This window comes from Pleurodeles waltl, chromosome 2_1 (genome assembly GCF_031143425.1).
Source record: "Pleurodeles waltl isolate 20211129_DDA chromosome 2_1, aPleWal1.hap1.20221129, whole genome shotgun sequence".
NCBI lineage: Eukaryota > Metazoa > Chordata > Amphibia > Caudata > Salamandridae > Pleurodeles > Pleurodeles waltl.
The window spans coordinates 901,451,487-901,477,772 of NC_090438.1; the positions used below are offsets into that span (position 1 = coordinate 901,451,487).

The 26,286-nt window shown below is 40.6% G+C and overlaps 1 protein-coding gene across 2 annotated transcripts in view; it reads right to left on the reverse strand.

Annotated features, from left to right (window-relative positions):
• HIVEP1 (HIVEP zinc finger 1) overlaps positions 1-26,286 on the reverse strand; it is a 453,353-nt gene that overhangs the window by 125,139 nt on the left and 301,928 nt on the right. For both annotated transcript variants that reach the window (XM_069218827.1, XM_069218828.1), the window contains one exon: positions 5,502-11,440. In XM_069218827.1, the coding sequence (XP_069074928.1) occupies positions 5,502-11,440 (5,939 nt within the window). The remainder of the gene's footprint in view (positions 1-5,501; positions 11,441-26,286) is intronic.

Below are 26,286 nucleotides of genomic sequence, written 5' to 3' on the forward strand. Positions count from 1 at the left end.
TTACCCAGTGGTAAGATGATATAATCAAATGCACAAGGTGGACTCTCATGGGATGCCTTTCGTTGGGATTGACAGGGTGATGCCGAATGTGAGAGGAGGAGACAGTGAGCTCATCTTGAGAAAATTGGAACTGGGATACATTATCAAACTGAACAGCACATAATCTGGATGACTGAATCAGGATGAGGAATTCCATGCACACATGGGCTGAATAGTGTGCATCTTCTATTATTCTATGTATTGCTGGATAATCATAGCATTGATTTGGACCTTGGTAGATCTTGTATAGCCTGGGTTTAGTTGTTTTTTCTTCCCCCTAACTTTCTGCATTGTGATATCTAAACATGGGTATATGTGGTTTCATCTTTGCAAAGCTTTTGCTACGATGATTAAGTGACCTTGGGTATTTGGTGTCTTTTGCTTTCTTGTCCCCCTCTGTTACCTTGATTGATCAGAATCTGTTAGCAATATAGTTGACAACATGAGATATTATTTTCATCCCTTCCCTTCTATTCTTTTTATTTTCCTTGTTTCTGCTATATTATGGCACCTGGCTTACCCCTTTTCTTTTTTCTTTTTGTTTAGTTTTAAGTGAAGGCTTCATGCTTGTATAGGTAAGCCACTTGGCTATATGCACTGGACCTGGTCTATTCATGACTGCATATTTTGTATTTAGTTAACACTGTTGCATTCGCAATGGGGATAATTTTTGGCCACTGGTCAAACAACTATTGTTATTGATACTGCCACCCCTTAATGGTGGGGATTGTATATGATCGTTTTACAGCTTTCTGGTTTAATTATTGGGGCCCCACTCCAGTAACACTGTGTGCGCTTGCAATAATTAGTAATTGAAGTTTTTTTCAAATTTAGCCATATTTTGTGTGAATAGTGACACTATGTACACTTAGTTCTGTTTTTGTCCAGGATTATTAAATTTCTCTTGCATGCCTGATATTAGAGGACCGGTATGTCCGGTATTTTCAATACATATGCAATTACGTCTTTTCACTACTTTTATGTATGTTTTGAGGATATTTTTGAGAGAAGTTGGTCACTGTGTTTTGATGCTATGGCTTTGACAAAGAACTGGTTGGTCGTAATGCATCAGCCGGTTTAATAAACTCTAGGTAAGGCATATCCCGAAGTGTGAGCTCTTCTTTGCTTCATGTGCAATGTTGGATTTTGGTAACTATATCATATATATATATTTATATATATTGTCACTTTCCCAGTGTACATCTGTTTGTGGCATGTAGTGCTGCAGATTCACATGCTATGCGTTATTCCACCATCTGGTGTTGGGCTCGGAGTGTTACAAGTTGCTTTTCTTTGAAGAAGTCTTTTCGGAGTCACGGGACCGAGTGACTCTTCCTCTCGCCATACTGCGCATGGGCATCGACTCCACTGTTAGATTGTTTTCCCGCAAAAGGGTGTAGGAAGGAGTGATAGAGTGTAAGAATATAAATGTTGCGTAAAATTAGTAAGTAAAAATAGATGTCCATGCAAATGTAAATGTATCTCCATGTGTACAAATAATAAAACTGCAACCACTACAGGCTTCCGGGGAGGATGGAGGGAACATGTGAATCTGCAGCACTACATGCCATGAACAGATGTACACTGGGTAAGTGACATTTTCCGTTGGATGGCATGTGTAGCTGCAGATACACATACTATGCACAGATTATAAAGCAGTTACTCTCCACAAAATTGAGGTGGCTAGCCTGTAGGAGTTGAAGTTGTTTGAAACAAATATTTTCCATTTGCTAGCATAACATTGTCTAGTGGTAGGTTTACATGCCTGCTTGAGCACTTCCATGCATTCAAATGGTAGTTTTAGGTATCCAAATTCTATGACTTCAGGAGCCAAATCACTAAGTTGAGAACACTGAGTTTGGACGCCTGGTTTGACCTTTGTTTTATGTGAACAAATCCGGTCTGTTTGGAAGTTGGGAGTGAGGTACTACCAGCAGGTCTAGAAGTGTGGTCTACCAATATTGTTGTGCCCACGTTGGGCTATGAGTATCATTGTGAGAGATGTTTGATGTAGTTTGTTGACCAGAAAGGGAAGGAGTGGGAGAAGGGGAAAAGTGTAAGCAAATATCCCTGAACAGTTAGATAGAGGATGTGGGTGTCTGGATGCGAAGTTTTGGCATTTTGCGTTTTTGCTTGTTGCAAATAAGTCTATTTCTTGTGTTCCCCACTTTTGAAAGTATTTTTGAAGTACCTGAAAGTGAATCTCCCATTCGTGTGTCTGTTGGTGGGTCCTGCTTAGGAGATCCGCCAGCTGATTGTGTATTCCTGGAATGTATTCTGCGAATAGACAAATGTAGGACCAATTCTATTGCTTGTTTTAGTAGTAGCGATTGCACTTCTTGTTGCAATAGAACATTGTGTTCTGGGGACAGCCTATGGTAACGGAGAGGAATGTTTGGAGGGGTAAAAATCAATTCTAGGTAATAGCTATTGCGGATAATTGACAACACCCAATGGTCTGTGGTGATGTTTTGACAATGGGAGTGGAATTGCTGCAGTCTTCCCCCCACAGGAGATGTGTGGGGTTGAGGGATGGTAAATAAGTCACTGTTTAGATGGTGTAGTGGCTTGTTTTGAGGTTTGGAACTTTACTCTTTTTCTAAAATATTGGCCCCTGTAAGACTCTCTAAATCCCACTCTCTGGTATTGCTGCTGCTGCTGTCCTTGCTTTGCCTGGGAGGTAGAAACCTTGGTGGATTGTGGCTTGAATCCTCCTCTAAACTTGCCTGCAAAAGGAGCCTCTATACAGTGTTGTGTATAATGATCCCATTGCTTTGGAAGTGTCTAAGTCTTTCCTCAGTTTTTTTATGACTGTATCGACTTCAGGGCCAAACAAATGCTTTTTAATCAAAAGGCATGTTGAGTACTACCTGCTGGATTTCTGGTTTAAAACCAGAAGAATGTAGCCATGCATGCTGTCTTATAGTAATGGCAGTATTGACACTTCTGGCTGCTCTATCTGCAGCATCAAGGGCAGACCATATCTGATTATTGCTAATAGCCTGACCCTCCTCTGCAGTCTGCTGTGCCCTTTTCTGATGTTCCTTTGTGAGGTGCTGCAGGAGTTCTTGCATCGCGTCCCAGTGGACTCTATCATATCTCGCTAGCAGGGCTTGCGAGTTTGCAATTCTCCATTGGTTGGCCGCCTGTGTGGCCACTCTCTTGCCAGCAGCATCAAATTTCCTACTCTCCTTATCAGCGGGAGGAGTATCCCCTTATGATTGGCTATTAGCCCTCCTTCTAGCCGCACTCACTACCACGGAGTCTGGAGGAACTTGGTGTGTGATATAATCAGGGTCTGTAGGAGCAGGTTTGCATTTTTTGCCAATACGTGGAGTAACTACTCTAGATTTGACTTGCTCACTAAAAAAATTATCTGCATGTTTAACCATACAAGATAACATAGGGAGGCACTGATATCTAGAGTGGGTAGAGGATAGAGTGTTAAACAGGAAATCCTTTTCTAGGGGTTCAGTATGCATAAGTACCCCATGGTAAGCAGCTGCCCTGGAAACAACCTGCATGTATACAGTAGTGTCCTCTGGTGGAGAAGATTTGGAGGGGTATAAGTCAGGGTCATTGTAAGGAATAGGATTTGGGTCATATACATCCCAAGGATCCACTGTATCACCATGTGAATACTGTGAATGCATTGGTGAAGGTAAAGGTGGTAGGCTAGTGGGTGGAGGTGAAAAGGAAAACTGTGGTGAATGAGAGGGAGAAGTAGGGGCAGGTGCTGGCTTCTCCTTTTGTTTATACATTTTTCCTGGTGGTGGAGTAGTGTCTAATTGTTCCTGAAAGGTCAGCTTCCTTTTTGTTTGCAGAGGAGATGCAGTAACTATTCTGCCAGTCTCTTTGTGGATGTGAGTTCTGGATTATTCTCATCCATAACCTCCAGGATAGGCTAAATGTCAGTGTCCTCATCAGAAGGTCTATAAGATTTTTCATGCAGTGATTTCGAACTCTGTTTGAGATGGCTCGAAAGTCCTTGCTCTTCTGAATAAGAAGATTTTTCCGGTTCCGAAGAAGGAAGCTTTTTCGATCCCGAAAATGGAGGCTGCTGTTTCGGCTCCATAGCAGGGAGTGGAGGCTTTGACTCCGAGGAGTGTTGACGCTTACACAAGTCCAAGGTAGAACTCTTTACAGATTTACTCGACTCAGATGTAGACGGAGTGGCCTTTTTCAGCACCAAACCCGAAGGTCGGTCGACGAGAGTCTTTTTTTCAGGTCGAACCATGGTCCTCTGGCAGTGGTGTACCCAAGGCCTTTGACGTTTTTTTTTTTTATAAGTGGGCATAGGGGCAGACATACTCACGTGCTGTCCAGCAGCAATAGGCTATCCTCTTCCGATTCTGGTTCGGAGTCAGTGTTTCGGATGGAGACCGCCGTCTGCGCTTGTTCTTCCTCCATGATGTTGAGATGTTCTGTACTTTTCGATGCCATTTCCAATCTTCTGGCTCTCTGATCACACAGGGTCTTCTTGGATAGAAACGATCAATAAGCCTCACAATCTTCTTCTTTGTGATTGGGAGAAGGATACAGATTACAAACAAGGTGTGTAGGAAAATTTAGCATGGCACTGAGGACAAAATTGAAATGGAGTCCGGTCCATTAGGCTTCAACACTGTAGGCCCAAACAGGCCAGAGTTGGGCGCACGTGCCCAGAAGGGCAAAATCTAGTTTCCGGCAGTACCATCGGTTCGAGGCTAGGTGGAAATGCGAAACAATACCGACGATTAGGGGAGTTTTCTAAAGTTTCCGATACGAAATCTCGGAGCGAGAGGAAACACGTCCGAACCAGACAGCGGAAAGAAAACAATCTAATAATGGAGTCAATGTCCATGCGCAGTATGAATGAGACGAGGAGTCACTCGATCCCGTGACTCCGAAAAGACTTCTTTGAAGAAAAACAACTTGTAACACTCAGAGGCCAACACCAGATGGCAGAATAATGCATAGCATGTGTATCTGCAGCTACACATGCCATTGAATTTATATATATATATATATATATATATATATATATATATATACGCACACACAGGGATCATCCATATGTGACTTTATATGTTTAGATGCAACACATATATATAGTCACAAAATAATGTTTTCTGTGCATGTGTGTGTGTGTGTGTGTGTAGGTACACACACATATAGCTTATTAGGGCAGTCAAGGCGTAATGAGGTTGTGACAGCTGTGGTAAAGTGTGCTTTACAGAGAAGAATTACGACTGGCTAGTTCAGACCAGCCCATCTAGAAAACTAGATAAGAAAATAATGGAAGGCAGACTGAATGAAAAGCATGTTCTTTCTTGTTCTAGATAATGATGCAAATGATATAAAAACATGAGTCAAAATGTCACACTTCTGGTAGACATACACACTGGGACACTAGTATACATAACTCTTTGGTATAGACTCTAGTACAAGCATTTTACCATACATTACATATGTGGTAATACCTTGTCTGTTCGATTCTTCCACTTGCTTGAGTAGACAAGTATGTCCAATCTGGGACGAGAAGTTCCTGGATGAGTATAAAGTGATTTTTCTTCCTTCTGCTTTGAATTAAGAAGAGAAAGTGCTAATTTTGTTGGCAAACCAAGAGGATTGGGATTGTTCTGACTGACAGTCCAGGCCGAATATGCTGATGTCTTGAAATCATTTTGAGGAAGTTGTAGTGGTTTCCGTTTTAAAAGATAACACCAGGTGAAACTTGTCGTAGTCTTGAGGCTTGGGAATGAAAGTCGATGCATGTCACCAGCATTGATCATAGAAATAGACGTCCCAAGTTTTATTTGTCCTTGGATATTAACTTGTTTACCCTGGGAAGTGACCACTGTTAGTCGACACTCCTGGCTAGTGCTGGAAGATTTTGAATATGACGATTGAATGTTTCCTGAGGAGGGTTCTGGCGACCTTCTCACTGGAGAACTGGAAGGCAATGAAGATTTAGCAATTGTCAGCCGTGTTGTTTCTTTGAGAGATTCTGACACTTGTGGTGCTGGATTATCAGATGAGTGGTTACTGTTCACAGGTACACTCAGAGAACAAATTACTTCCTCGTTTTGACCTTGCTGAGTGGCAACTTCTTGATCAAGACTATCTAGTGGCTCCATGGTGCAAACCTGTCGCACTAGCACAGGTTTCTTTGGCCTGTTTGGGTCACTGCCTCTTAAACTTAAGAAATGCACTGAGCGAGCTTCACTGGTAAAAGCGGCCCCACTTTCATCCTTCACACGCTTCTGATTTTTCTCCATAGCAATATCCAAACTATTGGCAGGAGAAAGCATGCGCTTACTTGAGGCAGTTGCTTCTTGTTGAGGAAGAAGTCCACCAACTACCACTTTCTCACTGAAGTTCAAGCATCCCATCAAATCCGTGTTTTGGCCCATAGTTTCTGAAAAATTATGTTCCTTACTAGGTGGATTATGGGAATTTGGCAAACTCCTAGGTGAGTCTTCAAGACATTTTGGCATCAACATGTTATCTTCTGGTGCTGGCATTGGTGCTTTATTTGCTTTGCACACAACTGACTGATTTACCTGATCCTGGGTAACTAAAATCTCTGGTAATTTTGCAAGAGTAGGACCACCATACGGATAGAGGTTACTATAATCATGAACAGGCACCACAAATGAAGTGCTCTGAAGCAATTTATTACTAGAATTGCCAGACATTACTTGTCGAGGCACTGGGTAGCGGCTTGGCAAACTATCAAACAAGTTTGTTTTATTTACTAAAATGCCACTAGAACCAAAGCCTTGGCTACTGGAGGAAAGGTTGCTGCTTAAGTCTTTTAAAGACTGGTCAGAAGGGTAAATGGTATTTTCTTGCTGCACTAAAACACAAAGCTGATATTTAGGAGCAAAACAACCTTCCATTTCATTGGGCTGCCTAGACTGGGAGCTAATGTTGTGCTCCCCACCTACCACTGGTATTTTATCAGCGGATGCTGATATGCTGTTATGCAAAGGAGACTGTGGATGCTGGGCCCTGAAACCAGAATGCAATTGTTCAACAGAAGGTAGGCTAGAAGAACTGCATTTTTTAACTAATGACTGTGACTCTATTAAAGTCTTGATATAGGTTGGTAAATGCAACGAACTTTCCAGAAGCATGCCCGGAGCTGGAGAACTGGCTTGAGATTTATGAAATGACACCATAGATATTTCAGCAGACTTTTGAACAATGCAAGTGGATTTACCCTGAGGCAAGGTGTTTTCCGGAGCAATATTTAATGATATTTGCCTTACAAAAGGTCCTCGCCTTCTTTCTAGCAGAGGGACATGTCCTGTAACCCCTGTGCAGAGAGACTTTGAAGTTTCGGAATGCAACACAGATGTAGAGGGAGACATGCTTCCGCAGTCAAATGATTTACTCCTGTAATCTGGAACCTCCATTGATGGTTGTGTGCATGTGATCTGCTCAGAAGCAGCTCGTCTCATTTCTCTAGGAACACCAAGGGCGCTTGAGCAAGTAGGAAGTGTAAGAAACTCAGATGACTTAGTTGCAACCTCTACTTTAGAAGAGCATTCAGCTTTAGACGTGTCTTCCTTGTCGAATGATGCTGAGAAACTGGAAGCACGAGATAAACTGCTATCACGGCTAAGACTTCTTGACAGGGTTGAGTCAAAACTTGATTCACCAGATGAATTTTCGAGATCTGCAAGACGAATCCTTTTTTTCTTTGGCGGGAGTTTTTCTGTTGGCAAGTTTGAGAGACTCTCACTACGTTGGGGCCAGTTAAACGTTTCTGTTATTTCCTGATCATTTGCTGCATTTTCTCGATCTTGATCAGGTTCCTCTGTTACTAAAATCTCAGGTACCTGAATATTATGTTGGCGAACAAGTCTTGATTGTGGCAACAGTGTATTTCTTACATTAGAAACTACGCTTTGCATTTCTTGCACTTCTAAACTAGTTACATCTGATGAAATGAATTGAGGAATATGGTTAGGACTTTCATTTGAATGCTCATCTACTGAAATCAATCCAATATTACTTGGAGAATTAGACTTAGTACTCTTGCTGATGTCAATAAATGAAACCGGCGAAGCTCTTTCAAAAGACTCCAGTTTTTCAAAAGAATTCGGCCTGCTTAATGAATTTGTATGTTGGATCACAGAAATTCCAGATCCTTGCCTTTTCAGTTCAGCTTTTTCTTGCACAACTGAATTGATCTGTTCTGGAGTCGAACAACACTTTGGCTCCATGCTCTCTTCAGTTACACAGGATATTAACTGCAATTGAGAATTGGGCAATGGAATGCTACTGTATTGTCCTGTAATGACAACATTATTTTTTGTTGAACTGGAACAAGACCCAGATGAATTTTGACACTGAAGAATCTTGCTGCCTTCCACAGATGAGCTACATTCAATTTGTTGGGGCTCATCGTCATCTCCAACACTTTTGACCTTTCTCCTTTTGCGTATTTGTGGCGGTTGTTCCAAGATTCCAGTCGATCCAGCAACTCGATAGTGTAGTACTTGAGGTGCTATGCTGCTTGGTGCCACGTTCTGGTCTGATTCACGCACAGCAGGCTTGCTTTTTGGTCCATGCAATTCAGAACAGTAGAACTTCTTATGATTTTCAAAATTTTCCAGTTTTCTATACCTGTTTCTGCAGGTTTCACACTCAAACATTGTCCCTCTGCCTTGATGGGATTTTTTCAGTTTATCTAAACTGTGTCCCTGTGCAAAAGACTTACTTCTTGGTAACAAGACCTCTGAAGATACACTACAACCATGATATCCTTCATCCACAGACCTTACTGGACCAAGACAATGACTGTCATTGGCCAAGTCTTCTACTGCAGTTTGTCGGACCAAAGTACGGGGATGTACAACTTGGTGCAGTGGAGTAGTTGGTGCTGACACAAAGACGTCATCACACAAGGCTCCTATTTTATCATCAAATGACTGACTGCCTCGAAGAGGATGAGGAGGTGGCACTACAGTAGGAGGTATGGCAGAACAACCTGAGGTGGGCATAGAATTGCTTCTTGTTATTGGTAAACATTCAACAGAGGGAAACTGAGAAGGGACAGAAAGAAAAAAAACTTGCTTTGATTTTTCATTTGGAGTGAAAGGAGATTTGGGAATTTCAGAGCCTGAACTAGTTCTTCTGCAGACAGGCTTTAAATCAAACTGGAAAGAATCCTTGAATATGTATGATTTTGGTGAATCTATACTGCCCCGTCTGGAGAGAGATGTTCTTCTGGGCTTCACACTGTCCAGTTGCTTGTCATCCACCACAGCTTCATTATCAGATATGAGCTTTGAAATGCGCTCTTCAAGTGTTTTCGTACCCACAGGGGGCATCATTGTACCAGACATAGCTATTGACTTCTCGCCGCACACCAGTTGTACAATTGAAGCCACTGAGGTTTTGGTACGTGAAACAGAAACCAGATTTTTAATAGCATCTTTTTCACAATTTGGTAACACTCTTATAAAGGGAGATGGAGGACTCATAGTCTGGTCTGCACTTTCAGAGCGTGAAAAATAACCTGAGTCTGTACTCCCTAAACTTCTTGGGCTCAAAAGACATTTCCCCTGCTGATCTAGGGAACAATCTGTAGCCTGTTGCCTTTGAAGCTGTGCATGACTTGCTACTGTATCACAGACATGCTTTTCGAGGGATTGCAACAGTTCCTCTTTTCTGAGCGCTGCCTCATTCAAGGAGGGCATGCGTGTCAAACTAGGCTTGTTATTTGTAGATTTGCAATCCACCGGTCTCTGTGCTTGGACATACTCCACAGCAGATTCTGTTGGTTTTGGACTAGTCACTCTAGATGGAGAAACAGGGACAGGATAAACTACTACTTTTGGCAATGTTGCAATTGTTGTTGGATCAGCGGAATTTTCCAACAATAAGCGTTCCTCCATTAGATGATCTGGTTGGCTTATCTGAGAGTTACCAGAGCTATGTAGGTCTGAATCAGCTGCTATTGTTACTGCTTGTGGGGACTCCAGTGGCAAAAACTGCTGATCATTTTGTCTTTCTTCTGATGTGCATTCCTCATCACTTTCACCACTTTCATCATCCAAATCTGAATTAACACACAGAGATTTATCAGAGTCTTGCGAAAAAATGAGGCCTCCAGAATCTGTCTTTAATCCAAGTCTGATAGCATGGGTATGCGATTTCTTGTGCTTGTATAGATTGCTTTTTGTCTTAAACGAAATGTCGCATGTTACACATGGGTAAGGGCGTTCTCCAGTATGAGATCGAATGTGCTTCAGGAGAACACTTGGCTTTGCACATGCCCGATTGCAATATTCACAAATGTATTTACCTTGCTTTTTGGATTTGTGGTCTTTCAGAAGCACAGCACACATTTGTTCCCCACTTTGGTTCACAAGTGATGCTACCTGTGCTAAGTTGTAGGCAGAACCAACAGTCAACTGTGCAGAATTGGATGAAATGGTAGATTTATTTTGAGATGAATTTGCTGTCAGCTGATGTGGAATAAGAGCCTGAGGTATAGAACATAAGCTGTGTCCTGCAGAAGAACCTATAGGCAAACTGTACATTTGTTTTAGTTTAACGGATTCCAGCAAACCAGCAGAGCTTGGACAGGAACCAACCCGTTGAAGTCTGTGATCAATCTGAGACACACATTTTTCATGTTGGCCACATGTTTGAGAAGTCGGTTGAGCCAGGGCTTCCATACTCCTCCCCGATGTTGACAGTGGACCAATGCGAGCAGCGCATGGATAGTGATGAGTTCTAGAAACAAACTCTTGCTGTGATAAGTCATTACTTTGGAGATTACATTGGGGATTATTTTGGCCTGATGGGAAAGACGAGTAAATTTTATGTGCTCTCAGTTTGTCTGCATGTGCACCACAATGGTTAAACTTCTGTGTCAGAGTGCTGAGCTCCGGCTCCATAGCTTTTAATAACACATCAAGAGCAGTGTTTGTGCAGGAGGGAAAAGTGCTGCAGTCATCAAGGGCAATATTGTCGCTTGTTTTATCTGATGAAATGTCAGAAACTGACTTGTCTTCCGTCAATTTATCACCAGAAATGTGGACATCATATTCCCCATGACACATGTCCAAGGACTGTTGTGGCAGTGAGTCCTCTCTGGGTTGTATGAACGTTCCAGGTTTCAAAGGCTCTACAGATATCTCATTACTTACACCACCATTGTGTTTGCAATATTCTTTGATCTTATGTACATGAGAACAGACCTGAACTTTATGTCCTGAAATAACATTTGAAGAATCAGAAGCTGTGGAGTTCTCGGGTTTATGTCTGAGTTTTTCCTGAGTGCGAGTCCTTAAAGGAGATCTGGATATCTTTTTCAATTGATTTTCAGTTACGATTTTTTTTCTTTTGATGCCTTTAACACGGTCCACGGCAGCATGCCCACCTGTCTCCGTTATCTCTGTAAAAAGAGAAAAAAACATTAGTAATGCTGCTTATTTGTTGAGTATTGCATTAAAATGGTGCATTTCATAAACATTCAGGTCAACAAGTCATGAAAGATTTCGCTTTGGTTTAAAAGGCATCTTGTAAGCAAATATGAGGCAGAGCATCTGTAAAGTGAACAAAACATATGCATCCACAGTGTTCTTAATGCAATGCGATCACAAACCTGCGCTTCTGTAGATACTGGCAACAATGTTTGCAAGATACACTCACTGAAAAAAAAAACATATCAGAAAAATATCATCTACAGCTAGGGGATTCCATATCATCCAATTCCACAGGCCGTTGCAAGGCTATATCTACCATACAGAGTATTACAACCTCGTGAATTATTCGCGGCAGATCTTAGCAATGTTTAGTATACATGCTGAGTGCTTCTACCTGTGGATTAGACTCGTAGATTTCTTGCCTTGCAGATTTATTGCAAACAGAGGCTGGCTTTTGTGCTCGGAAAGGTACATGGCTGTATGTTGTCTATGTGGAAAGCATCGGGTGATATGACTGTGATGGTTTCTTCATTTTTTCGCTGCGAGTGTGACACTGCATGAGGATCTACTTGGCTCATGAAGAGTGATGTGAATATGTTCTCTAATTCATGCATACCTCTACTGGATCAGTCTTAAGAAACCTTGGATATTAAGAGGGACATTGATACAAGGTTTGTCAGGTGTTTCATGCAACCTGGTGTCTATATAAGATGCCGTAGGCATTCTCTTATGAACAGTTGGTCAGTTTACAAAGCCGTAGGTGTGTGTGAAAGTCAGGGTTTCCAGTGTGACTGCAGTGTTTATATTCCTTGAGCTGCTGAATGTAGGCTATTAGGATTTCTAAATAACTAAGATGGACGTCATCAGGGGATTCTGGTAAGAACATGATGCTGTTGAACTGACAAGGAAAAGGGACATCTGAGTTCTTTTAATGGCTTTGCATTTAAGAGAAAATATACAGTGTAGCTTGTAGACAGATGGATCAATTATTAAGCTAATAAATGGGGTGCTAGTTACTCAAGGGGTATACCTCCTGCCGTTCTTCTGGTTCTTGGCCAGGATCAACATTATAGAAGAAAGATGGAAAGAGAGAATGAACAGTGCATGGGAATGGTTGTTGATTGAAGATTTTCTAAATTAAGATAGGTACTGTGTTCCAAAGTTTGATGCTTTGCACTGAAAGAGTTGTCTCCCATGTACATCTTAAGAGTATCTTGGGATATGAATTTGAAGCGTGGATTTTGATCTGTAATGCTGCCTTGGCTGGTATACTCAAAGTGTCTTCTGTAAGAAGCACAGGATGAACCTATTATTGGCCAAATTCACGATGTAGAGTGTCCTGGTCTCAACTAAACAGTATATGGCCAAAATGAATCAGTCTAGAGCCTGCAGGGTCGGTGTGCCATGGTCTTGGGGGCCTTGGCAGGACCAGTCTTAGTTGCCAAATCATGAATCCAGTGGAGATGGCAGAAATGATTGTGAGATGACTAAAGAAAGACCGAAGGTATAAGCTATAAACAGATATATACAAGAGTTGCTTGAACGCATGCTAGCACATGTAAAATGTGGATGTGGCTACCTGGTTTACCTGTGGAAATAACAAGACCTTAAAATCCGGGGTAACATACTTCTGACACTGGAAGCTGGCTTGTCTAGTTTCAATGGTTTTGTGAGGAAGGCAGAGAACCAGTTTCCGCAAGTTTCGGTTTTGAAAGCTTTGATATTAGGTTGGCTCAGATCCTTCCACTTTTTAAAGGCCAACAAGGCATTGCCAAGTGCACAGTGCTTGAAGTTGGCTGCCTTTTTTGTTTCATGGTGATGTGGCTGTTAGCATAGTTGTAGCAGTTAAGATCAAAGCACCTGAAAAGCTTTGGTAAGGAACTAAGGTAAGCCTTGGAGATGCTTTTAAAAAGCAAAAAAGAGGGAGTGAATGGCAGGCAACTGTCCCAGGAGAAAGGGTAAAATTCTATTCTAGACCATTACCGGAAGGCTCATCAGAGTTAACCTGTGTGAAATTGAGTAGGGTGTTGAAGGAAACTGGGGGATCCAGCAAGATCAGAACTGCAAATCCACTACTATTCATCAATGACACACTGTCATACATATTGCAGGTGAGTCAAATTTAGTTCAATGCATGGCCATCTCGCAGGAGATCAACAACATGTTACTATCTCTACCTTTAGTGGAGAAAACCATTCCAGAAATACTTCATTTAATAAACACTGCTTAGTCTTCTTCTCACTACAAAATTAATGGTAATAAATCCACCCTAATGCTAATCTCAAAGAGGGTAACACAGATTATATCAGATGGTGGCTACAGTGGGAACTCACAGATGTAATTTATCTTGGGAAAAGACACTATAGGAGCCGGTACTGAAAATAAACTTTGAAGAGCTCATAGAGGTTATTAATTCACACCCTAAATTTTGCCACAAACTAAATCTAGATCTGTTAGCAAAAATCATCCTTATGAAGATGAATATTCTACTAAGGGTTATTTAAGAGTTTTAAAGTTTATGTTGAGCAGGTAAAAACTATCTCAATATCGGATGAGGAAATTTGACAGACTTTTAGGAAGCAGAAAAAACGGCCCTAATGTTTTAGGCAGCCTACAAATCCATGTAAGTAAGGAGGTTTTGGCTTCCTTAATTTAAGAAAATACCTTTACAGACACTGGCTTAAAACTTTTATTTTAGAAATTCCAAAATCGGTACACATAGATAATGGTAAAGGTCTTCCATTTAAAATGTCTGCCTTTAAAGTTTGAATGAGATCTTGCTTGTGTGCAAGCCACAGGAGCTTCACAAGAATTATTTTTAGAAGTTGAATTTAAATAAGGGATGAATTAGCTCAAAATACCAAAGGCTCTTATCTGAACAAATTAAGACTCTCAAACAATATGAATCTATTTTCTGGAAAATACGTAGGAAAGAGAACGACAGCCATAATACTGCAAATAATGCCAAAAAAATCCATGCTAAATCCTCAGGTATGGCCTGCACCTGCTATCAATATGAGGACAAAGATATGACATTCAAGAGGAACTGATATGACACACAAAAGAACATGCCCAAAGTAATCCAGAGTTCAAGATGTATAAACTTCTGATAAAAGAAAATTACCATCTCCTGTTTACAAATAAACATTATTTGGAAAAAAGACATTCATTCTGATATCTCATAAAAGACTGGTCTAGATATTTACTTGATATGCTAAGTCTTAACTATCAATCTTATCTATTGATAAATGTTTCACTAAAACAAACACACTGCAAAGATCATATTGGGCATCCCTTTTAATGGAAAAGATTACTACAATATTACTAAAGGCTAAAAGTTGGAGGCATAAATTGCAGTCTGCAGGTTATATTTGTATATAAGTTTCACAGCTTCCCAAATTCTCAGATTGGTGGAAAGATGTAGTTTCAAGGATGAACATAAACCTTGTCCAACTTATTGACACTCTTCATGTGAGCAACATGTCACTCAATCAACACACTCCCATTGGCCACAATCTTGACCTTGTTTCGCAATGTCATTAACTATCCAATGCAATCTTGCGACACCCACAAACTTGCCTGACTACGGAACCATTCCAATCACACTGCTCAGTGTCCAACCAACACATTAAGCAGAATTAAAAAAAAACATCACACCTTCAAATCATTCCAAATACCTCTCCATGGAAAACCTAAAGCTCCGCCTAACCTCTAAACCCACCAATTCTACGACTGACATCAAAACCCTTTTAAATGAAATAAAAATAAAATCTAGAAACCATGTAAACACCTCAACTCAGCTAAAAATGCAAGTGCAAATAAACTATTCAGGACCCTGATACTCTAAAGACTTCACTGAGAACACATTCTCGATCTCAAGACAGGAAAGAAAATAGGAGATCAGAATGCTCAAGAATATCATACTGCTGAAGTCTACTGTGTAACTAATCACATCAGCGAAAGCAGAACACTCTTCAAAACAATTAAGCAGTGCACCAGCCCCCTGCCTGAACCTCTTAAATCCTAACTTATGGACAGATCCAATGCTACCAATCAGTTCCTCAATTAAAAATTACACAGGAGCGGGCAGCAAATCGATAACACAAAACATGCTTCTCCTCAAAAACCCGTTCCTCTTTTCCACTTTCAGCAGTCAACTTCAAGTTCTTCATGGAGCCCCTTGAACCTCTAGTTGCAGATATCAAAGTTAATGAAGGATCTGATGACACACAACTATATTTGAAAGTCCCCTCTTCTCCAGAAAAGCAAAGTCTCAACCATAATATCCTCATCATCTAGATATGTCTGTCACACCTACCTAAAGTCTAATTCCATCAAAACAGAATTCCTGTGTCTAAGAATGAAAACCAAAAATTAATCTAATCTAGCACAACAACATTAATTTGGACAGATGCAAACACCAACTTTCAAATAGTGACAACCAATCAAGATTCACCCTGCACACCGATTCACCCTCAGAGCACACTGCCAAGAAAACTAAGATGGCCGGGTACCATCTCTTGCTACAAAAAAATAAAAATAAAAATACAACCATTCCTCAAGGAAAGCAACTATAGAACTGCCTTCCTACTCCTGCGTCTGTATGGTATGAATGCCCTGTTCCATGCTCTCCCAGACTCTACACTTAACCTCTTAAGTGTATCCTAAATGCTGCAAGATACCTCATTAAAGGCTAGAGGAAATATGAGTATATCGTCACCCTGATGAAATTCTGCTAGATCACAAAGCCGACCCATAAATACCATGATCAAAATAATCTACAAAGCTACAAATCATTATCTACAAAGCCAACACAAATAGCATGCATGCAAACCTACTGACATCCCCATTTGCATCAGAAATGCCACAATCCTGCTCCAGTTCAAGACAAAGCTGAAGATGCAACATTTTTGGAAGAACACTATATCATGACACAGTAACAGGCCTCTTTCACTCATAGAAACCAGCTATCTCTCCAGTCACAGAGCTGACTGTGTCTTTGATGTTCTAAGGCGATTCACAGCCTTTTGACTAAGTTTGCACTAAATAAGTACAACATACATACAAACGTCTGGCAATGATGTAAAATTGTCAATCAAAAAAATCTATTTCAGGAATGTTGAAAATCACCACATCTGGGAAAAGGAGAAAGACAGCTGTGACCATTATAGGTAATTTGGGTGCCGAAAAGATTGTGTTAAAAACAGATACCTGTTAATAAACCACAAATTTAGCCATTAGAAAGCACAAAGGTAGCTCACTGTTCAGTTTTATGTGGCATGAATTTCTGGAGCTACCGGACTTATAAAGTCTACTGACTTAACTCTTGTGAGTTATTCCACAATGCATTTTAAAAATCCTCTGGATTGTATGAAACAAACAGAACAGTTTGTGCTGCAATTTGATTTAAAATGTTCACTTCTATGAGGAACTTAGGCTTATGCTATGACTAACTGAATAACGCTTCTTCAACCATAACACTTATTTAGTTAACTATACTGACCTTGGTCATTTCATTTGTAAACAAAACATGACCTATAGTAATGATTACATGTTTAAGTAGAAAGGTTTGTTTTCTATACTTCTAGGGAAATTTCCCATATTTGATATAACATAATACATTTTAAAAGTAACTATCATACTTTGATTATTTTATATGTGATAGTTACATCAATAAACATTAAGTAAAACAAAGAAATCCATTCTGTCCGTGGATGCTACAAAATTGGACAGTTAAACATCTCTGAAGACTAACAAAAGACAAAAGTTTACTGGGACCAATAACTGCCTGGACCCACCTCAAACAGAGAACATTTAGTGAGATCATAGAGAATACATAAAAAGAAGTAATTTCCTGGGTGTTCAGGTAAGCTAAGTGGTTGCAGAAGCCAGATAGTAAATGGGTTATTTGGAACAGAGGAAGCCCAAGTTCAAGACTTTTTTCTAGAATCATAGAGTGAGTGGTGTAATGCCTGCTGAGGTGGTCATTGGTTCTTGAAGTTCACAATTATCCTTAACAACTTCCTGAACCGCAAACAGTTTCAGATATGTGAAGGGAGCAGTGATTGCTTTTGCTTTTCTGTTTGAAAAATATATAGCTAGGCTTTGATGGATGCCTATTATTTCTGTAAGGTCATTATCGTCAATCCCTGGTGCATGGCTTGGAGAGTACCAAGGTCTTTACTGACACCTATGACTTTCCAAGGCACGCTCAGTCGAGTGCGCTGGTCTTGGAGTATGGCAGTATATAAGCAACATGCCTCAGGGTGTACAATGAGCTTTTTCATCTGGGCTACGTGCACTCTGTCAAACCAGGGCCTCTTAATTGAACACACTTTTATAGGGAGTTAAAAAAGTACCAGGATTTCAATTTCAATTAGTTTTTTTTTCTTTTCCACAGTATTTATGATATGTTTAAAGGCTTGAATTTGGTTCATTTTAATTTATGGAAAGCAATATATACAACTTATCCTCATATGCCATGATCAGACATTTATTTTTACTACTTTGGCACTTCAGTTTGACAGGCGAGCTGTACAGCAATATAGTTCCATTTCTATGTGGAATCTAATGATGACATTTCCCTTAACTTCTTTTTACATGTATCATTATGGTATACTCACACTGATTTTCACAACATTTGTTTGCAGTCTGTGACCAAAGGTCTGTTGGAGAATGGGCCATGTTATGCAGTGTATTTGAGCAATAACCATTCGTCAAACCTTCACACACCGCACACAGACCTTGCAATTATATAAATGTTATAATTGCACTCCTGTTCTGTTTTACCATCTTCAGGGAACCTATTGCTTTGCAGTATTCTTCCCTTATCCCTGGTCACCTGCTCCCCTCTGTGGCCAGGGTTATAATCTTCTTAGATGCCACAACTTGTAGGGATTCACTTTAAGAGCAGTCAAAGTATGGGATTTTTATCAATGTCCAAATTCAGAACATTAACCATAAGGCAGGACTCAGTACATATTAGAACAGCAGCAGGAAATTGGAACTGCTGAAGACCGGTCTGCAGAGATCTGGGTACAGGTGAAGGGTGGGGCGTGCTGGACAAGGTGAGGTGAGACGTAGTGTGAGGAAGTTCCAGGGCTATATAAGCAGAGACAGCCAGTTACACATTACTTAGAAACATTTGTATGTTGTAAGGTTCCCTCTTACCGCAAAAAAATGTATCCGGCTTTGACCCTCCCATTTGTTTTGTTATCCGTTTGGTTCCCCTCAGAGTTAGTGCTACTGGTCCTTGTTGTTTTTCCATTGTTACCAATAGTTTATGAGACATCCTTGGCCTGATTCTCCTGTATTTCAGGATTTTATTCTTTCAACTTTGGGACCGTTATTGGCTTTGTCCTTGATAAGTAACTAAGACGCACTCAGCAAATCTTTTTCAAAATCTTTCATCAGAGAGTGGTATTTGGTAACTAATCAATGTGCTTGTGTACTTTAGCAGTAGTTGGCTTGCTTGGTTACCTTCTGAGACCATGAGACTGTGCGGCTAACACCCTGCAGTATACCTTGGCTGAGACTACCCATTGCAAATGCCATCAAATTCCAGTCCAGAACTTTCCCTCTTCAGCTTAACCTCATCTCCTCCCCTTGTTTACATAGTCTTACAAAGAGGCTCAAACAAACCTTTCCGAATTATTTTTTAGGTGAAGTGTGGGATTGACCAAATAAGTGCTCTGCTGCTTCCTCTAACCCCACCATTTTTATTTAGCTTTTTCCCCACTCCTCCTCTGTGCCCAGCCTTCAAGACTTCTGATGCCAATTCACATACGTTTTTGTCTGCTCATCACGAGGCTCTTTTCCCCCCTCGTATGAGTTGGTACTGATTAGAGTGACCTGCGGGAATAGATCAACTTGAGGTCAAACAAGAACTATTTTCAAATCAAGAGTGAAGCTCAGTGTTTGGGGATGTAGTACTCAGGCTGTAGGATAAAACGTATCTGCCAGTTGGCACATTGTGTTATATTTTGACACAGAAAGAACACAATATCTGTTTACAGAATTAATATACTTTTCATAATACAGGTCTTACACGGAGTCTAAGACCTTGCAGTGCCCAACATTAAGAAAATACCTGTCTTTACTACTTGCTCTCTGAAACCAATTTCCCAATTTGTAATTTCTGCTAAATGTAGTTTAAAATGGGTAATAGGACATTTCTCACCAAAGGTTTACATTTTGTTCAGGAACAAACCTATGTTTGAGAACTGGGAAAGGTGAGATCTATTAAAATAAAGAATGCAAGCTTTAATAAACTGCAGATTTGTTTCTCCTCTGCACTGTAGTCAAAAGATTCTTTAGTCAGAAAATGCTTAGAAAGTGGGCAGTGAAGGAATAATTTTGAGGCCTGTGATGCAGAACAAAGTACCCCACAGAAATTGTGGTACATCCCATGAGAATGTCACCAAAATCCTAGGTTCTGGAGGAATCATACTGATTTTATTTTTTCACAGTTACCTTACAGAATAGAATGTACTAATCGAGGTGTATACTTATTTCTCAAAATCCAAAAAATCTGCTATTCATATACTATAGCCACTCACAAAATGGCTAGGGTACTCAATCTCTCCTTTTTGACAAATCTTGTGATGGAGAATTAAAATGCCTGCTGTTTCAAATCATCACTAGCTAACACCGCCTGGTAAGCCAGTTCAATGTTGGGTTAACATATATGTATCCCTGAAATTCAACTGTGTAGATTCTACCAGCAATTTTTATAACAAAGCCCAAATAAAACATTAAATCGGTCTGTAAATCTAACAGCGAAGAATACAATAGATGTTGCCACACAGTTAACAATGGTATATTTTAGGACACAGTAGAGGTTTTAAATTGGGTAGTCTTTTACGTGGAGTGGGTGGAATATTGAAAAACTAATTTAAAAAAAAAACATGGGCTTTACTAAGTATTTATAAGAGACATATTAAAGTCAAAGTCTTTAAAATCTTGTCCATCTAACTCATGATTAATAGCCAATAAATACAAGAAAACAAGGGGAGAGACAAAGGGTACCCCCTTTTGAGGGCATGCATTTATTGACAGTTCTGATGCCAGTTAATTACTTGATCGCTAGCCCGTCGACTGGGAGATTGAACAAGCTTTAAAAACTCAAAAAAAAGACAACAGAAAGAAAATCCACCTCAGTACTTCCCAGGAAGACGCACTCTACCCATGTCTACATTTTGATTTCCCATATGTACAAAAGCTATTGTACAGATGCATGCATGTATCATATGGATTACATATCTTCTCTGCAAAAATCCCTGCTATTCTTTACATATTATGGATAGAAGAATTCCCACAGTCCATCTAAGAGAAGTTTCGTTTTTAAATATTGGGGTGGTAATTTATAAAGGTTACAAAATCTTGGAATGATAATGCAATATGGATATAGACCTTTCTGAGACAATGAATAGTTTTTTCTTCCTTTAAAATGGTTCCAACAACTGCCTCAAAAGCCTTTTTCTCCCATTTTATTTATAAAAATAAATACAACATTAGCTGCTATGTTCGGAGCACTATAAAATGCATCATGATTTCTAATGACGGCATGTTTTATTGCCTACAATTCCAAACAATTTGCGATTTCCATGAATAAGAACTATCTATGATTCAGCTATTTCGAAAATCAAACTCCTGTGGGTAGCCTGTTCAGTCACATTAGCTCTTTAACTAGAAATGTCTAAGAGTTGTCTGTTTTTTTTGTTCTCACAGGTGAAACAAACATGATTTTCCTTTCCTATTCCTTAGCATGTATTTATTTATGTATCATATGCATAGTGTAAACATAGTACCTAGGCAGAACAGCGCAGTCCACTGCTTCTGCTTCCTCCTGTTCAAGTCAATGACTTCCCAACACCCCCGCAATTTATCTGTAAAATGATCACTAGTAGTGGAGAACATTTAAATACTTTGTTTTATGTATTTCCTTTAAAAAAAAAAAACACTTTTTAACTGACCATTTATGTACAACTTTAATGGCTACTAAATATTGACAATAGGTGTTGAACCCATATTACATTTCTTCAGTTAGCTGTTGCAAATGTGGCTAGAAGTGAAAACAGGAATTGGCAAAACCAATAGGCCTGACCTTGGCAGGCTGTTGTGATGGTTAATTTTTTTTTTTTTTTTTTTTAAAGTGTAGGCATATGGTAAACAATTTTAAGAAACTAGCACTGACAAAGCCAATAGATCTTGCCTTTCAGTGGAATTACTCAACTTGCCTTTGCCAAAGTTTTTTTGTCCGTGCTGATCTACAAAAGATGTCTATTTTCAGACACTAAACAGCATTGGCAAAGAAAAAAACAAATAAGTTTAAAGACATGACAAATACATGCCCACGCACAAGAATGCGTCAATGCACAGCAGCAGTAAAACTGTTATGAGTTATACATGTGCCTGCATAATCACACATGCATCATTACACGCTGGCTATTTTATCTTAATTTTAATGTAATGGTCATAGATGGAAGGCCACATCAAAGTGCTAAATTAAAAACTGTAACATGTCGGCCAAAGCATTTCTTTTTAAGAAAAGAGTTGCTTAGCAGCAAACTGTAGATGTTTGTCCCATTAAAAAATGAAAAAGAGGAAACATTCCCCTGGTGTTTTTGCGGGTGGGGGCTGCTGAATCAACCCACAGTGGAGTGGGAGGGGGGTGGAGAACAGGAAACACTGACGAGCAGGGTGAGCAGAGGGGGGAGCAACAGAGGAGCTGGGTGGATGGGGAACAAATATAAGCAAAATAGAAGAGAATGGAGTGGAAAGAGGGGGAATGGGAGAAACAGACAAGCATAAGTAGGGAAAACAGGAGAATGCATGATGTGAGAGGTGAAGCAGAACACATGGAAAGGGGAAACATGCAATCCTATTGAGTGCTGATCAAAAAACAAAAATGTAGTTCCCTGAATGAAAGCAGGGGATGGATACAAGTCATCCAATTAAAAGAATGGTAAAGATGCTGCTATGCACCTGGGAATACACACAAGAATAGGAAGAGAAGTAATCAAATCAGAAGCAAGTAAATGAGGCAGACATGTAGGCCAACCAAAGGTAAACAATGGCTAACCCAAAGCCCACTGTAATTATTAGTATTGTTCACAACTAGATTTTGACAACAGACATGTAAAGACTGTCTGTGGGCAATGTTGAAAAAGGAAAACGTGCTGCCGCCCAAACATTGTCACTACAAACTTGGAATAAAAAATGTAAATATAAAAATACCTTTAGTAGTTCACTTTACAGTACAGATGCCTCCAATTAGGCAGGTATACCTACAACAGGTAGGCAGTTATATTTAGTTTAAATGCACATCACATATCTAAAGAAAATACAATTCTGATTGGCGCAAAGAAAAGGAACCATTAGTGTTGAATGAATGTAGGCTGAAAGCATAGGTTAAACAAGCAAGAATGACTAAACCACAAGAATAGCAACAAAGGATGTAAAGAAAAACATTAACAACGTATAGTATTAGCACTGGAGTTCTGTTCTTCTTCTGCAGAAGGCCAAATATAAGGGAATATGCTACCACTTATAGTGCAAGAAAGCCAATGAATGAAGTAGGTTGAGCTACTGCAACATGTAGTATGCTGTGAAGTGTGGTAACTCTATATGAATGGTAGTTTAAAAACCTCAAAGCCACACTGAGTATGTGTGTATAGATCTACTTCTAGTACACCTGGGTGATGATCCACGGGTAATGTCAGAATAAAGTTTACTAAACAAGATGGATCACTTGGAGGAGTAAAACTATAGTATTATGAAATTACTTTATTGGGGGACTAGAAATAAGTTCTCCTCCATCTAGATGTGTTATCCTGCATTTAGCCCAATCCCACCCAAAGGTTAGCAACTGAACTTCTCGGTTTTCTGAGGAACTAAAAATTATCAATTACAATTCTGATTCGTATTTACATAAAAAATTTAAAATAAACTGAAAATTATCCTCTTCAGAAAAGAGGTCATTAAAAACTAATGGCATCACTCCAGACTGGAGTTTAACTGGAATTTAAAAAGTGGGATATTGTGACCATAAGATAATCAATTATTTCCTCAATGAAAAATTGCTAACTAGTAATTGATTGCAAAGCAGCGAAAATCTAGCTAATAGTGTGGTGTTTGTATCACAGCTATGTTCGAATTGATTGAGCCATCCTAACTCTAAAAATCTGAATTTCTCATCCCCCAAATAGGTTTCCAGGAACAAATTCATATTTAGTTTCTATACTCTTAACCCATACGGTGCCTTGGACGAGCTGGTCTCACCCTCGGCGACGGTTCCCGTGTGCCGGGGACAAGAGCAGCTCTACCTGAACAGGGCCCACGGGGCTAACCATTTCTCTTCCGCTTGGGAGGAGGAGGCAGGCAGAGACATCGAAAGAAAGGAAAGCCTCTATCTTTCAATATCATTCTGAGCATTTCTGCTGCCCGATCGCGGTGCCATCGGGCAGCAGAAATGCCCACTAGACACCAAGGAGTTTTTTTTAGTTACGTATAAACAGGAGCAAACCCTTAGGCAAGGATCGCTCCCCTGGGAGGCATTTTATTATTAGGTATTTTCTGCCCCTCAATGGGGGCAGATCAGCCTATATTGATTAAGATGAGCTGTCCCAGGGGGGGACAGAAGGCACTAGACACAAAAATAGTTTTTTATGTTTTTTTTTTGTTTTGTTACATAAGAGGAGCGACCCCTTAGGCAAGGGTCCCTCCCCAGGGGGCAATATTTTTAAAAGGCCTATTCAGTCTCCCCTGGGGGCAGATTGGCCTATATTGATTAGGCCGATCTGCCCCCGGGGAGGGGGGGGAAGAAGCCACTAGACACCAGGGATTTTTTTGGTTTAATGTTTAATGAAACTGGCATAATTGGAGCAACCCCGTTGGCAAGGGTCGCTCCCCAAGGGGAAAAAAAATTTAACAGGCCTTTTCTGCCTCGCTCTCTCCCCCACCCCCGGGGGCAGATCAGCCTTTATTGATTAGGCTGATCTGCCCCAAAGCAGGGGGCAGAAGCCACTATGCACCAGGAATTGTTAATTTATTTTTATGAAATTGGCATAAGGGGAGCTGCCCTTTAGGCAAGGGTCGCTCTCCGCGTGGGGGAGGAGGGGCGGGGCAGAAATCACTAGACACCAGGGATTATTTTTATTTTTATTTACATTAATAAGGGGAGCGAACCCTTAGGTAAGGGTCACTCCCCTGGGGGGGGACAAATTATTTTAGGCCATTTCTTCCTCCCTTGGGGGGCAGATCAGCCTATTCTTATTATGCCTTGGGGCAGAAACCACAAGACACCAGTTTTTTGTTTTTTTTGTGTCAATTTCACGCAAGGGGAGGGACCCCTTCGGCAAGGGTCACTCCCCTGTGGGTCAAATTTATTTTAGGCCATTTCTGCCCCCCTTGGGGGCAGATGGGCCTATTTTAGTAAGGCTCATCTGCCCCCCAGACACCCCAGAAACCCCACCAGACAGCAGGGAAATTATTTTCTTTTTAAAAAGAGGGTCGTGTATGGACATACCCCCACCCCAAATAAATGGGGACAAAGTTGTTCTCCCACTGGTGGGCAGATGGGGAAATTACCCCCAATCTACTCCCGGAAGGGTGGGGGGGCAGAAAACCAGCTAGATGCCAGGGAATTAAAAAAAGTGGGCTGGTGGTTACGAACCAGTATGGGCATGGTTATGCCCCAATCCCAACAGAAGGGGGTAACAGTCTTTCAACTCTTCCCTGCACACTAAAACATGTTATCCCACAGCAAGCAAGAGGACATTTGATTATTTTGGGTTTTGGTTTTACATTTGGGCCATGAGTTTTTGAATCTTTGGACGCTGCCATGTAGAAAAATTCACAAGACCCAGACACATCTGGGTGAGTCCAGGGTGGTTTGCACCCTGCACCATTTTCTTATCCACAATGCCCTGTAAACCTCAAATTTTGTTGTAAATCACAAATTTTTCCCACATTGTTGTGATGGAACCTTCCGGAATCTGCAGGAATCCACAAAATTCCTACCACCCAGCATTTTTGCATCTATACCGATAAATATTCTGCCCCACTTGTCAGCCTAAAAATATATTTTTTCAAACTGCCCTTTTAGATCCGCTTTGGTTCCCCCTCAATTTCGATTTTTTGTTTTGTTTGGCTCTTCCCTGTCACAGGCACTTGGTCCACCTACACAAGTGAGGTATCATTTTTATCGGGAGACAGAGAGGAACGTTGGGTGGTAGGAAATTAGTCACGGTGCAGTGATCCCACACAGAAATGTGGGAAAAATGTGGGTTTCTTTTGCTACATTTGAGCTTTGCTGAGGATTCTGTGTAAAAAAACACCAGGGGATCCATTCAAGTCACACCTCCCTGGACTCCCTCGGGTGTCTAGTTTTCAGAAATGTTTGGGTTTGGTAGGTTTCCCTGTATGGCTGCTGAGCCCAGGACCAACAACGCAGGTGCTCCCCCCTCACAAAAACAAGTAGTTATGTATTTGATCATTTTGATGTGTCCAGATAGTGTTTTGGGGCATTTCCTTTCGGGGGCACTAGGCCTATCCACACGGGTGAGGTACCATTTTTTATCAAGAGACTTGGTGGAATGCTGGGTGGAAGGAAATGTGTGGCTCCTCTCAGATTCCAGAACTTTTTGTCACCGAAGTGTGAGGAAAAAGCTTTTTTGGGCCAAATTTTGAGGTTTGCAAAGCATTCTTGGTAACAGAACCTTGTGAGAGCCCCACAAGTCACCCCATCTTGGATTCCCCTAGGTGTCTAGTTTTAAAAAATGTATAGGTTTGGTAGGTTTCCCTACGTGCCAGC